A 12973-nucleotide genomic window follows, 5' to 3' on the forward strand; every position below is an offset into this window, starting at 1 on the left:
AGTTCTGGGGCCTGGCCAGCTCGCACAGCTAACTGGTCATTCTGGGCAAGCGGCTGACAAGCGACAAGGGCAGTCAATATGACTGGCGGGCCTTTGGGGCTGTGTGGTGATCAGTATCCAAAATTCTACAACAGTTGGGTGCGGACACTCAGGAGATGCTGCTTGCATGTCCAACTCAAAAACGAGACCCATTGACTGATCTCAGCCTGAACGATGCATGAAATCTCTTGGGATACTTCAGCAGTGGAATGGTTAGTTGTCTGGTTGTGAAAGAGAGTCTGTGAAAGGGCTGTCACAAACAGATCTGCCCTGAGATCTTTCAGAGAGTATGCAGAGAGTAGCATATGTCTCGTTCTCGTTCTCATTATCTCTCTCTCTCTCTCTCTCTCTCTCTCTCTCTCTCACTCTCTCTCTCTCTCTCTGTCTCACACATGTTAACTCAAATGGCACTGACAGATTGTCTCAGAGACAGTGGGAAAGGAGGTCTCGGGCCAGTGGATCGCATCGTGACTGGCTCCTTATACATAAACATGTCTTAGCATGGTTCCCAGTTAACAACCTAGCACTCTGTCTAAAAACTAAACTCGTTTACCACTTTTCCATCTCTTCTGTAGTGCATGTGTATGCTGTTCTGTACAACTGACTGCTGGTTAATTTGCCAGGGTTGAATTATACATTGTTCCCACTGTGCTACTGGCTGGACACATTTGCATGTGTTTGACTGGACAGATCAAAACTCACCCATTAAAATGGCTGAAGATAGCATACTGCAGATAGGGAGAAAGAGTTTAGAAGGAGAGAATACACACAGAAAGACAGAATATTCCTCTACTCCTCAAGGAATATGTCAATTTCCTTGCATGTCACGCCCTGATCTTTTTCACCTGTTCGTGTGATTGTCTCCACTCCCTGTAGGTGTCACTTATTTTCCCCAGTGTATTTATCCCTGTGTTTCCTGTCTCTCTGTGCCAGTTCGTCTTGTATGTTTAGTCAAGTCAACCAGGGTGTTTTTCCCATACTCCTTTTGCTATTCTCATTTTTATAGTCCCCCCGGGTTTTGACCCTTGCCTGTTTCTGGATTCTGTACCCTCCTGCCTTGACCACGAGCCTGTCTGCCACTCTGTACCTCCTGTTTTGACCTTTTGCCTGTCCACGACCATTGTCTTGCCTACCCCTTTGGATTATTAAACATTGTAAGACTCCAACCATCTGCCTCCTGTGTCTGAATCTGGCTCTTGCCTTGTGCCTTGATATTGAAATTATGTGAAACATGGCCATCAAAATGAAAATCAGGTTCCTCCTTGAGATATCTGATTCCATACAATATATCTGCACCCAGAGAACTCATGGAAGACAGTAATGACTGTTGACAGCGGGCAACTCATATTTCTGGCAAACAGAATAAAATGATAATATCAGGAGGAAACTCAGTGGAGAGTGGTTTGACAGTGATGTGAGGAGAAAGGAGCTAGCGACTAGCTTAAGTTTGCAAAAAGAAATGTGAGGAGCAAGGGCTAGCTAGCGTTAGTACTGGGCTGCAGTGATATGAGGAGAAAGGGGCTAGCGACTAGCTTTAGCATAGCGTTAGCCCTGGGCTGCAGTGATGTGAGGAGAACGGGCTAGTTAGCGTTAGCCCTGGGCTGCAGTGATGTGAGGAGAAGGGGCTAGTTATCGTTAGCCCTGGGCTGCAGTGATGTGAGGAGAAAGGGGATTGTAAGTGCTGAGCTGCAGTGACGTGAGGACAGGGGGGCTAGCGTTTGTGTAGCACTGGCCATAGTTAGCGCTGATGTGGCGTGAGCTTGTGTCAGGGCTAACGGGTAACTGTTATGATGTCACCCAGCCCAAAATATACTCATACTGTATGTTTACTAGAATTTTGTAAGCATGACTGCTGATACTGTAATACAAGCCAGGTAGCTCAATAGATGTAGCCTACCAGTTTCCCGGACCCAGATTAAGCCTATTCCTGGACTGAAAAGCATGAAACTCAATGGGAATCTTAAACTTAATTTCAGGCTTCATCTGGGTTTGGGAAACTATTCCTGAGATTGAATGACAATGACAACAGCGAGTTGAATAAGACAGAGTACTCTTCATCCTGCTCCCTCAGAGACAGACAGACAAAGGTTCAGACAGACAGAGGCGCGGATGGAGCTGTACACAGGGCTGTAGCTGCTGAGGCTCTGATGGAGTGTGATTGAACCACTGTTGATGTCTAGAGTCCTAATGTTTCTGGAAAATTACCAGCATGAATGGCACAGATGCCTGTCATCCTATCTGCGACGCGATGGCGACAGCAACCCACGATGCAGCTTGAACCCAGATGGGAAGAGAAGGAAAAAGGTTCAGACAATAGCCCCAATTTATGGTCTTTTTTAAAGTGCACAGAACTGTTATTGTAATCAGGATGTAAATTGGGCTTTTTGATTCAGAATCTGAGAGGTGAATGACATAGATGCCACAGTGCCGCATAAAATGCCAAGAATCAATGCCAATCATGTTGCCTATCTGTTGCAAATGGAATGGAAATGGAATGTTGATTGATGGTCAGTCAAATGTTACCCCTAATGACCATGTCTCGATAGAACGTCAGAAGACATGGATTGTCAATGGAAAACATGTGTCTTGTCAGTAGAATGTTAGTATGGTGCGTTCCTGCCTGTCTTTCCGAGCTGTTCTCTTACACAGACAGAAATAGCTGATCTATCTCTCTCTGTGACACATCAAATAGAGGAGCGGATGTGCGGTGGTGTGAGAAAGAAAATACCACCTCCTCAGAGCAGTGGGAGTGCAGCAGTATCCACAGCAGATTCCTCCAGGATTGGAAACAAGAGCTGGCTCTGCTTAGTTTTCTTATGACAGACAATTATGTTATGGAGATGATAAACACAACATTCATCTCTCCTTATCGCCGCTAAACACAGACTCACATACATGCCAGACGCTTCTTTGCTATCGTCATCGTTGTATAACACTGTAAAGAGGGTTATAAGGGAATGATACGCAGAGATATATGCTGCTGGTGTATGTTCTGCTCTGTCTGCGTAATCTATAGATGAGGAATTTGGAAGCGTCTGTGGCGTTGCACACCCACGGTCCGTTTGTACAGGGAAAACATTGTGAATTCTAATTCTAATAAAGAATCATATTTTCTGGTCAGGAATACAAGGAAAGTAATACACCACTCAAAACATTTTTTTTACAGAGCTGCAATCCTGCAGTCAAGATCAAGTTATTTTTTTAATCAAAGGGACAGTTTTTTTGGGGGGGCTATATAAAAAGCTATCTAGAAACCAGAAACTAGACTGATGACTGTGTGCGCTTACATCTTCTGGTATCAAATACAGACAGAGTGAACAAGATACTCGCAAAGTTCAATTAAACAAGTTTACAAGAATCACCGACTTCATCAAGAGTTTGAGTCACAACACTGTACACTCGGCCATTTAGAATAAGTTACTGTCAGAAAAGACACAGAGACAGAGAGGCCCTGACTCTGACACTAACAGGAGGGAACGACAGAGTATGAAAGCCGAGGAAAGGTGTTTGGCAGTGCAGAGTTGTATGCAGAAATCAACTACGACGATTACAGTAATATTAATGCGCATTAAAAGAAAACAATCACAATATGCTTGTAATGTCCTTGTATTCCTCCTCCATACGCTTCCTTCTTTCCTTCCCTATATAGCTTTCCTTCACTAGAGTGATAGAGTGTGTAGTATACAGTATGTACAGTCCAGTGTGTGAGTAAGGCGTGTGTGTGAACTGAATCGTGAGTGCAGAGTTTGAGTGAGGGGTGACGTCAGTATGTCCGTTCTAGCCCAGTCCACTTCAGTCAACTATTCGGAGTCCACTCCAGCCCAGCCACGCCTAGTCCACTCCACTGAGTCCATTTCAGCTCAACACAGTCCAGCGTAGTCTGGTCTCGAGTGTCTGGCTTTGTCCATGTCTGGTCCCAGTTCAGAACACTGGGTTTGTGTACTGGGTTGGAGCACAGTATGTGTATTGGGAGTTGTAGTGCAGTTGTCTCGGCAGTATGGCTGTTCAGATGTTACTTGCTCCCTGCGGATGTATAGTGTGTAGTCCTGACACTTTTTCCCTGCTAGTGTGTAGTTATATACAGTAGTTGTGTAATAGTTTAATAGTATGATGTACAGGAGTTGTGTGGCCCTAGCACCCAGTTTGTCAGTTGTGTAGCTAACTGTGTAGTAGTTTACTGTAGTTTTGTACCGTTGGTGTATAGGTATGTAATCCAAGCAGTTTGATTCTGCTTGTGAAATGTTGTATAGTTCTGTAGTTGCAAAGGTGTGCAGCCTTAGCAGTTTGACTCTGCAGGTGTGAAGTTGTACAGTTCTGTGTACTAGTATGTTTGTATAGTCCTGCAGGTGAGTAGCTGTGTAGTCATTAAAGTTCCAATGCAGCCATTTTTTATCTCAATATCATTTCATTTTTGGGTAATAATTAAGTAACTTGTCAAAAAAGAAAAACAGCTTCTTAGAAAACAACAATTTCTCCAGCAAGAATTTAGCTCAGATTGTCTGGTTAATGGTCTGAGTGGGGAAGGGAAAACTGAAAACTTGCTGTTTTTGACAGAGACGTTTGTAACTCTTTCTAATTGGTCTAACTAATTTACCACCTGGTGGTGTCACCGAGCAGGCCAAAACTCCATCCCACCAAAACAGGATGAATTTCAGGCGGTCTTCTCAAAAGGATCTTATACTAAAGGGGCATTATCATCATTTTCACAATTTCACAGTATTATATCAACCTCATAGTGTGGAAATATACACTGAATATAAAACACTGAAAAATCATGTTTTTGACTGCACTGGACCTTCAACAGTAGTTGTGTGGTTTTAACAATTGGACCCTGCGGGAGTGTAGTTGCTGAGCTCTCTGCGTATGGTGCTGAAGGGCGACAGCTCCAGCTCTGTGGTACACTCATGTTCATTATCATCACTAGCCGTGCCTGAGGAGTGGGCATGGTCACAGCAGCAGCAACAACAACAGTCCAGGAAGGCTCTGCCTAGCGGACGACATAATAACAGGAGCAACACAGGCGTCACTGCCGCCCGGCAGAACAACAACAGCTGTGACAGGAGGTGTAAGACCGCCATGGTCCGCTCCGGCACGCCCGCCGCCATGTATGCCGACACGATGTTACAGATGTTCTCCGGGACCACGCAGGCGCCGTAGACGATGGCGAGCGCCACGACGGTGCAGTTCATCTGGCTTTCTAGGCGTATCTGCTTCTTGTTGCCGCGGACGCAGGCCTGCTCGGCGCGGCGGATCTTGCGGGCGGTGACGAGGGAACAGCCGATGGTGAAGAGCGTAGGGAGGCAGAAGTAACAGCCGAAGCACCACCAGAGCCGCGCGCCCTCGTAGGTTAGACCCAGGATGTAGAGTGTATCTGGGAGCGATGTCGAGATGCGCACCACACAGCGCTCCGTTGGGGGGTCATCTGGTAGGGCGGGGTCCTCGGTGACCAGCTGGCGGATCAGGAGCTCAGGGAGAGCCAATAGGAGAGCTCCGATCCAGATGACGGCGAGCTTGGCTGTAGTGGAGGTGCAGTTCTCGATCATCTCGTAATACATCTGGACATTGGTGGCTGCGCGGAACCGGTCAATGCACAGAGCACACAGGGTGAACGTGGTCACACCTAGAGATGCCACCTGGGGACAAATACAGGGAGAAATGGTTTATCACAAAGATAAATGGTTCAACAGAATGTTGACTCATCTGACAGTGTACACCAAATAGTCCTTTCTCATTTTACTTTCACAAAGATGACAACACAATTCATAGAAATCTGACAGAGGATTGTACTAAGTCTTCTCCTTGAACTGAAAGAACGCATTCAACTGAAAAAAATATGCCAAATTGTAAGCCTTTCAAAGCTTAGAAAACAATTCATTCAGAACCAAGTCTCTGCTATGCCTTGGTTCATGTCTGAAAGACTGAGGCACAGCAAGGAACCTGGAACGTATCCCTCTCCATCTGGAATCACTTTGACTGTAGTTACAACAGGGAAAACTAACTGTAGCCAGACCTAGACCCAGCTGCTATAGTCTGTACGGTCCTGCCCTGTGATTACTGCTGCTGCAGTTTACTACATAAACAGTAAAGCTGTGGAGGTTTCTCTCTCTCACCCACTCCCTCTTCTCGTTACCTCACTCTCCTTCTCTCATCGCTCTCTCTCTTTCTCTCTCTACCCTCTCTCATGTTCTCCCTCCTCTCTCTCTCTCCTTCCCCACTCCCTCTCTATCTGTTAATTAGACTAGTGTTTCCCAGACGTCCCTGGGAGGCCACAGAGGCTACAGCCTTCTAAACAGTAACATCCTGCAGAGATCGAGATAGAGAGGAGAACCACACATGAACAATGGATCTCTGCCAAAGCTGCTACTGTTCTAATGAATTAGAGCCAAAACAGAACAACACTGGGTCAACCATTAGAGAGACTTATGAAAGGAAAGGAAATACCTGCATGCTATTGTAGAGCATGCTCCGGTAGACTTCAAAGAGATGTGACAGTGTGTAGGTATTCCTAATCCTTTTATGATACATTTTGATACCTTGCACCTGGTATATACTGCTGTACACTTCAAGGAGCATAACATTATTTTTTCCTGTTAATACTAAAACAGTAAAACTGGCAACAACAAAAAATGAGTTGGTGAAACATTGATTCAACCAAAAACTTGGTTTATATCTTGAAAACAAGATCCCTCTTCCATGGTGACTAATGATGACCTTCAGCCTGTGCTGGTCATACAGTGTGATTGGTTGCTTTAATTACAGCCTGAGAGGGCTTCCTGCTTCCTGGACAACCATGCACCATCGCGTCTGTGTGCCAGGCTACTGCCTTCGAGCCCTACTCTGCTTTGTACACTCACACAGGTGCTCTGTGTGTGTGTGTGTGTGTGTGTGTGTGTGTGTGTGTGTGTGTGTGTGTGTGTGTGTGTGTGTGTGTGTGTGTGTGTGTGTGTGTGTGTGTGTGTGTGTGTGTGTGTGTCTGTGTGTGTGTGTGTGTGTGTGTGTGTTTGTGTGTGATTATTCCTATCGCTAGCCTAATTATTCATACCACAGCCTGACATCTTTATAAAGATTAACAGGCCAATTTGGCAGACCTGACCCCTGTCATGTCTGCCTTGTCTGTGGCCATGCTCACAGTCTGTACAACACCATTGTCTGACTCAGTTACTTATATTGTACAGCAGGTAATAGAGACATTTCCCCTGTTGCTGGTTTAATAATGGCCCACGAATTCCCTCATTAAGCTCCTCTGAGCAGCAGCCTTCAAAACCCATGTTAGAGTTTAATGGCGACCGAGTGACTGGGGGCCCCACGGCGGGCGGCCATGTTGGATCCTGAGCGGCTGTCATGGTAATGACTCTTATCTATTGATAAATGGTGCAATACTCACACACATACACAAACACACGCATTAATAAGCTGAAGACAAAAGCTATTACAGTTCAGGTCTGTTACAGGCTGACTGCGTTTGACCCTCCCTCTCTCCCCCCTTCCCCGATCATAACTCCAACAGGAGAAGCCTAGGCCCCCGGCTGCCACTCTGCCACGGGGATCATCAGTCTCTCTGTACAGTCAGGGAATGGATCATCACAGAGACGAGCTGGCAGACAGGGCTAAATATGGACCTGAGCACTCTTATGACTCCATGACGTAGCCTCTGAACTGTAACACTGATTCAATGTTCACTGTTTTAGCTCTGTGTGTGATACGGTTATCCTAGGTTACTGTTGAGATGAAGCTCATGGTAAATGTCTATTACCAAGTGGACATTACAGTTCTATTATTTTCCAATTTTGTTCTACACTAGCAGTGCATACACATGATTCACACAGTTATAAATAAGTCAATATTTAATTTCTGCTTCTATAATCATTTTTGTTTGATTCTCTCTGGGTTGTGATGTTGTTATCTATCTATGTGGCCTATCTCTCAGCAAACTAAGCATCTACTCATCCACTAGCTAACAAATAGCCTGAATGGGATAATTATCACCCATCATCCATTATTTACAAATATTAATTATATACACTGAATCATTTAACATATTTTCCAATGAACTATCATGTATGTGTCCATCAGACCGCATGAGTAATGAGTAATAGAGGGACAGATAATGTGCTGTTGGGCGGAGTGTATATGTGGGAGTGTGTGGTGTGTATGTGGGAGTGTGTGTATGTGTGTGTGAGCGTCCTTCCCCTAACCATACTGAGCACGTGCAGAGAGGATCACTGTGGGTAAATATCAGTGGAGCGCAGGCCATCCCACCCATCTGGAATATCAGTACGCCCTGCTACCATGTGTGTGTGTGTGAGAGAGAGTTTCTGCGTGTGTGTGTGTGTGTGTGTGAGTGAGTGAGTGAGTGAGTGAGTGAGTGAGTGAGTGAGTGAGTGAGTGAGTGAGTGAGTGAGTGAGTGAGTGAGTGAGTGAGTGAGTGAGTGAGTGAGTGAGTGAGTGAGTGAGTGAGTGGAGTGAGTGAGAGAGAGAGAGAAAGAGAGAGAGAGAGAGAAAAAGAGTGCCTAGGTGTGTGTGAGATTTAGTGTGTGTTTGAGATTCTGTGCATGTGTGTCCATAAATGAGAGAGATTGAGCCTATGTGTGTTTGATTGAGCCTGTGCAAGTGGGCGCCCACATACATGGGTGACAGGGTGATGAATGTCTAGCTATTAACACCAGTCCCAGCACAATGCAGTCGTCCACCTCTGACCTGAATGGCTCCCAGTTTAACATCTATTCCCTGCAGCAGACTGGGATGAGTTTATCTCACTGCAGACAGCAGCACCTCAGCCTCCCAGTCTCTCTCTGTCTGAGAGTGGACAAAGTTGCTGGAGAGAACCCCTCTATGCCTATCTGAGCCTCACTGTTCACACTGAACTTATAGAAGCATTATCTTTACTATTCACTACTGGCTGTTGATATAGGCTACGCTGCAGACATTAGCAAGGGACGTGATTCATATAACAACACTCTGAACCAATTATATCAACTTGGGGAAAGGTCGAAAAAGCATTAAACATTTATGGCAATTTATCTAGCTGAAATGCACAAGGTCCTCTACTCCGACAATTAATACACATAAAACGGTCAACCGAATTGTTTCTAATCATCTCTCCTCCTTCCCGGCTTTTTCTTCTTTGGACTTTATATGGCGATTGGCATCTACCTTTCATAATAAGGTCTATTACCATAACTGACTGACTGACCTCAGTTCATCTTTCAATCACCCATGTGTGTATAACCAATGAGGAGATGGCACGTGGGCATATGTTTCTATAAACCAATGAGGAGATGGGGGAGGCAGGACTTGCACTGCGTTCAGTGCCACAAATAGAACTGACTTCTATTTTAGCGCTTGGCAATGCAGACGCTAGTTAGCGCTTGCGAGCAGTGTGGGTGCAACGCTAGCGGTGTGGTCAGCATGTTAGAGCTCTGCACACCACTGGAGACTTGATTACATACACACACTCGCACACACCACACTCGCAGGCCACAGAAGCCACGCACACACATACACACACCACAGAGAGCTCCTCCCATCCGTGTCAAAGGGACTGTCCATGTCTCAGTGGAAAACTGTAGCATCTCTCCTCCTCTCCTAGCTATCTGTATCTAATGCATTATCGTCACCATGTTAGCTGTGTGGTCATGTACATGCGTACGTGTGTCTTCGTCTGTGAGTCTGTCTGATTGTGTCTGCACACACATCTGTGTGTGAGTCAGTGGGCAATGCAGCCCGAGGCTTCCTCTCCTCCCAGTGGAGTGTTCTCTCCCACATCCTGCCTGCGGAGTGACTTTACTCCCCACTTAATCCACATACAGTCACAGTGGGTCAACTCAGCACTACACTGGGCTGAGGACACGCATGGACACACACATGCACACGCATGGCCGGACGACACACACGCATGCACTGACGCACGCAGGGACTCGTGGGCATGCATGTTTAAAATTCACAAACGTGCCTGCACGCACTCACCCACATGCATGGAAACCAACCCCCCCCACACACACACACACACACACACACACGGTCTACTGACACCTTCTTCAAGCACTCCTCACTGCACACCTAGTGCTCTACTTAGAAGTCATGTTTCTCTGCAGCAGAAACCCAATACCATTCACCAGTTTCACCACTACACTGCACAATAAGATTAGGAGTTCTGAGAATAACAAATGGGTTTTAACCCAAAGTCATAAAGTAAAGGCATGACTGCACAGAGAGAGAGAGAGAGAAATAGAGAGAGAGAGCGAGAGACACACAGAAGTGGGAGAAAATGAGGGAGAGATAGAGGGAAGGATTAAGTGTGTGGGTGTCATGAGGTGAGGGTGGAGGTAGGGATGCCACTTCCATCCAGCAGCCAGCAGGTGTATGTAGCAGTGTCACACTGGGTGTCACAGTGAGTTGAGGTGACATCTGAGTTTGGTGGGAACTCATCTTGTTTATTATTGTGCCGAGGATGACTAATCCCCTGTTAGGGGGAAATGGATTAGTGTCCTGTTCACTGTGATAGACTTTTCTATCACAACTTGTTCTGAATATGACAATGACAATACTGTATTATAAATGTGTACTAGACAATGCAATACTACTTGAAATTGTGCCTATGCAAAGAGAAATGTGCAGATGCCCCATCAGCCACCAATATAGGAGACAATCTGTAGTAGAATATAATAAAATAGAATAGAACATAATAGAATACCTCCAAATATGGCACGATTTTACAGGTGAAATCTCCCAGTAGCCAGGACTTAGTCAATTCGTGGAAAATGACAAGGGGCAGGCAAAAGAAGACCACTACAAAATCCCAGATGGCCAGGTTAGCTATGAGAGAGTTGGAGATGCTCTTCATATAGTAGTTCTGACACACGATGCACAGTATGACTATGTTCCCTGCTATCCCAGCGAGGAAAATGATGGCAGAAACGCCCATGATAGCATAAGCTCCAAAGGTTTCACTTGTCACTGGGTAAAATGGGTTTTTGATTTCACTTCCAAAATCTGCTGTGTTGGGAGGTGTCATTGGAGTGGCATCCCACGGGTTTTCCTCCCGGTAAGTAAACATCTCGTTTTTCCTGGTGAAGAAGTCGAGGGGTAGGTCGGTAGAGGTGAGAGCTAGGGGCTTGGGTATTGGTTCCCATGGAGAGAGAGGGGGGTCCAGCCCGCCCACTGCGCTGTGCGCCTGAGATAAAGCCATTGAGGTTTTGTTCACTTTTCTCCCCCTCTCCCTCTTAAACGCCTTCTTCTGCTCGTCTTTTGTGCCTCTCTTGCGTCTGTCGCTGTCCAGTTGTCCCCCGCGCTGCTGGCCCATTGCTGGAGACTTAGTGATATTGTATCCACCTGCCGTCCCCATGGCAGCGGCTGCGCCAATCTCCCTATTAAACTTTCTCCTCTTGTGGCGGCGTACCATGTCCCTGTGTGGGGTGGCAGAGTAATCCCCCAGCGTTAGTGTTCTGTTGGACTGGTGTTGTTTTAATCCGACATGCCTATGTTTTGTTTCATCCGTAATTACGCGCGTCCTTCTCACAGAATTAGAATGAATCTTTTCCATCCACGTTTGAATATTCTGTTTGGAGTAGGACGTACCTGTAGCGTGTCCCCCAGAGCGAGTGCTGTTGTAAACTGTGTTTTGGGGACCTTCTCCGGTGGCTGTGTGAGCGGTCCTGTGTGTTGCTGTGGCGTTAAACCCATAATAACCCCCTGCTGTTTCTCTAGTTCGCATGTAGCCATTATTTCTGAGAGACACGATATGTGCGTTCCCCAACAACACACACAGCGTCCTCAGCATCAGAGTCCGCATGGTCCAGATCATAGCGCAGATAGAGATATCCTCCTCAGAAAGCCATCGTTATCTCGGTGAAGAGAATACGCTCCCGTTCAGTCTACACCCATAATGACAAGAATCACACTCAACTTAAACACTCAATGTAGATCCCAACATCTTATAATGTTGGTAAACTTTTAGCTCATATCTAAATTCAGCGCACTGGGTTTGGTCTCCGCCGTGCTGTTGTTCTGTGCAAGCCAGCCGCCACCTCCTGTGAGATGTATTTGGTCAAGTAGAAAGCGCCATACCTTACCGAACTAGATATCCCTGCAAGGTTCTCATGGCACCACATGCCGCTAGCAAACTCATATATTACAGCGACAACATGGTCACATGCATCTCATCTCCATAAACAGCAGATCACCGGACTTTCCCTTGTGAGCCGAACAGGCTGCACTGGCTGTGGTTGGGTCGGGTTGAGAGTCTCGCAGACTGTGCGGCGCTGCTGCTGTGTGTTTGTGACACAGCTGCGAGCTGAGAGAGAAGAGAGGCGCGGCTCTGGCTCGTTCTCTCTGTCCGCTTCGTGGAGCACCGAGGTGAGCTGGGTGTCTCGGGGAGGACTGTGAAGGAAAATGGACTCCCCTGGCGGCTAACCCTGATCTGTCAATCCGCATCAACCAGATCCTGCCTCCTGACTACCGCCGCTGGCAGCCAACCACGCCCGATGACGCGCACTCGATAAATATATTATCATCATAATTACCATAGCAATATCGGCGTATACTGACACCACCTCTTTCTCCATGGTTTAACATCATATTTTGGGTTGAAACTATTCTGATGTCTGTTTGTTCGATCAGTTATCAGTTATTGTGCAAAACATCTGCAGTAGCCTACAGGGTATGTTTACACATCCCAGCTAGCACATAAAGTTCGACAACCATATGTTTCTTAGAGCTTGGTGAGAGCGTGGTTGTCCTATGGTTGTTTTGCATACAACCTTTCTGGGAATGGTGTCAAATAGTTGCTTGGCTTTGGAACATTCTCAGTACATTTAAGGAACTTGACAAAACAAAAACAAATCTTGGTATTTCATAACGTTAACATGATAATGTTCTAGGAACGTTCTCCAACTGGAATGTTCTCAAATTGCTCCAAGAACCTCAAGAAACAACG

The 12973-nt window shown here is 46.2% G+C and overlaps 1 protein-coding gene across 1 annotated transcript; it reads right to left on the bottom strand.

The window, feature by feature from the left end:
* Positions 1–3271: 3271 nt before the first annotated feature.
* LOC115106966 (prosaposin receptor GPR37-like) lies at positions 3272–12520 on the bottom strand. The gene is made up of 2 exons (XM_029630230.2): positions 10733–12520; positions 3272–5672 (listed from the first exon to the last, which is right to left on the bottom strand). Exons 1-2 carry the CDS (start codon positions 11840–11842, stop codon positions 4857–4859), a joined length of 1926 nt encoding a protein of 641 aa, XP_029486090.2. The 5' UTR covers positions 11843–12520; the 3' UTR covers positions 3272–4856.
* Between the last annotated feature and the right edge of the window lie 453 nt (positions 12521–12973).

This window comes from Oncorhynchus nerka, linkage group LG23 (genome assembly GCF_034236695.1).
Source record: "Oncorhynchus nerka isolate Pitt River linkage group LG23, Oner_Uvic_2.0, whole genome shotgun sequence".
Lineage (NCBI taxonomy): Eukaryota > Metazoa > Chordata > Actinopteri > Salmoniformes > Salmonidae > Oncorhynchus > Oncorhynchus nerka.